The following is a 1,091-nucleotide window of genomic DNA, read 5'->3' on the forward strand; positions in this document are numbered from 1 at the left end:
CTTTGAAGCGCCTCGCAGAGGTTTTGATTGGCATCTGGTTCCTCGGTCATCACCTCCACAGCCTCCCACTCCCCTGACCTGCTGGATTTCTTGATCGCCTCTACAACACTCTGCATGTACAGACCATCTTCAAAAGAGGCTGCCATAGAGACAGGTTTATGATCCCATGTCCGACGGTCTTCCTGGTCTTGGAAAGACTGCCGCAGTGCTTGCACCATGTACACCATTCCTTTTAGGTAAAGCAGGGGGATATCTTTAAACCCCTTATCCAAAAGGCCCTTGTTGACAGTCAGAGAGTCTGTAAACAGTAGTTCTTCTTGGAGCGCGGTGTTTTTCTGCCCATACAAGTCCGTCCCACGAGCTATGAGGCGACCGGTAGACCCAACAATCATGACTTCATGGATGAATGATCCAGGCATGTTGAAGTTGAGAGTCACAGTGCAACAGACACCCTCGCTCATTAGCATCTGGAAAAAGCAGAAGTCATCACTAGTGACATGGCGGATCCCACTTATAGCTGTGTTCTGCTTCACAAAAGTCTTGAGCAAACCGTGGACCTTCTCTGCTCTCCTGCTGATGAGATGAGTTAGGAGGTCGATAATGTAGGTTCCCATTGTATGCAGACCACCTCCTCCCATCAGCTCATCACAGATCCAGTTGTACTTGTGGCTGAGCAGGCTTCCCCCATAAACTCGTACGTCACAGATCATCACGTTGCCCACGTAGTGTTCTTCTATCAACTGCTTCATCTTCACAAAGGCAGGCAAGAAACGGAGAACATTGCCAACGATGCTCATCAGCTTGGGGTAATACCTGGCAGCTGTGACCATCCTGAAGGCATCCACAGAGGTAGCAGCTTTCTCACAGATCACGTTCTTCCCTATTCCTGCAGCACAAATGAAAAAAAAAAAAAAAAAAAAAATAGCACACACGAGCGAAACATGCTCAGATGCCCCCAAGGTTGTCAAGAAATGGTGTTTTTAAGAGTCAGGCTTTCCTGCTGCAATTTCAAAGGCAAAGGTCTGGGAACTAAAATAGGAATGCCAAGTGCAGCAAGACTCAAAGCTGCTTCCAAGATGCTCCGGTTGCAG

The 1,091-nt window shown here is 48.1% G+C and overlaps 1 protein-coding gene across 1 annotated transcript; it reads right to left on the minus strand.

Annotated features, from left to right (window-relative positions):
* Positions 1-8: 8 nt before the first annotated feature.
* Positions 9-881, minus strand: GFOD2 (glucose-fructose oxidoreductase domain containing 2; the record flags this gene model as incomplete). Its single annotated transcript, XM_009578195.1, has 1 exon — positions 9-881. A coding segment is annotated over exon 1 (822 nt), but the record flags the coding sequence as incomplete, so codon positions are not given.
* Positions 882-1,091: the final 210 nt, after the last annotated feature.

The sequence above is a fragment of the Fulmarus glacialis genome, unplaced genomic scaffold, assembly GCF_000690835.1.
Source record: "Fulmarus glacialis isolate BGI_N327 unplaced genomic scaffold, ASM69083v1 scaffold3795, whole genome shotgun sequence".
NCBI lineage: Eukaryota > Metazoa > Chordata > Aves > Procellariiformes > Procellariidae > Fulmarus > Fulmarus glacialis.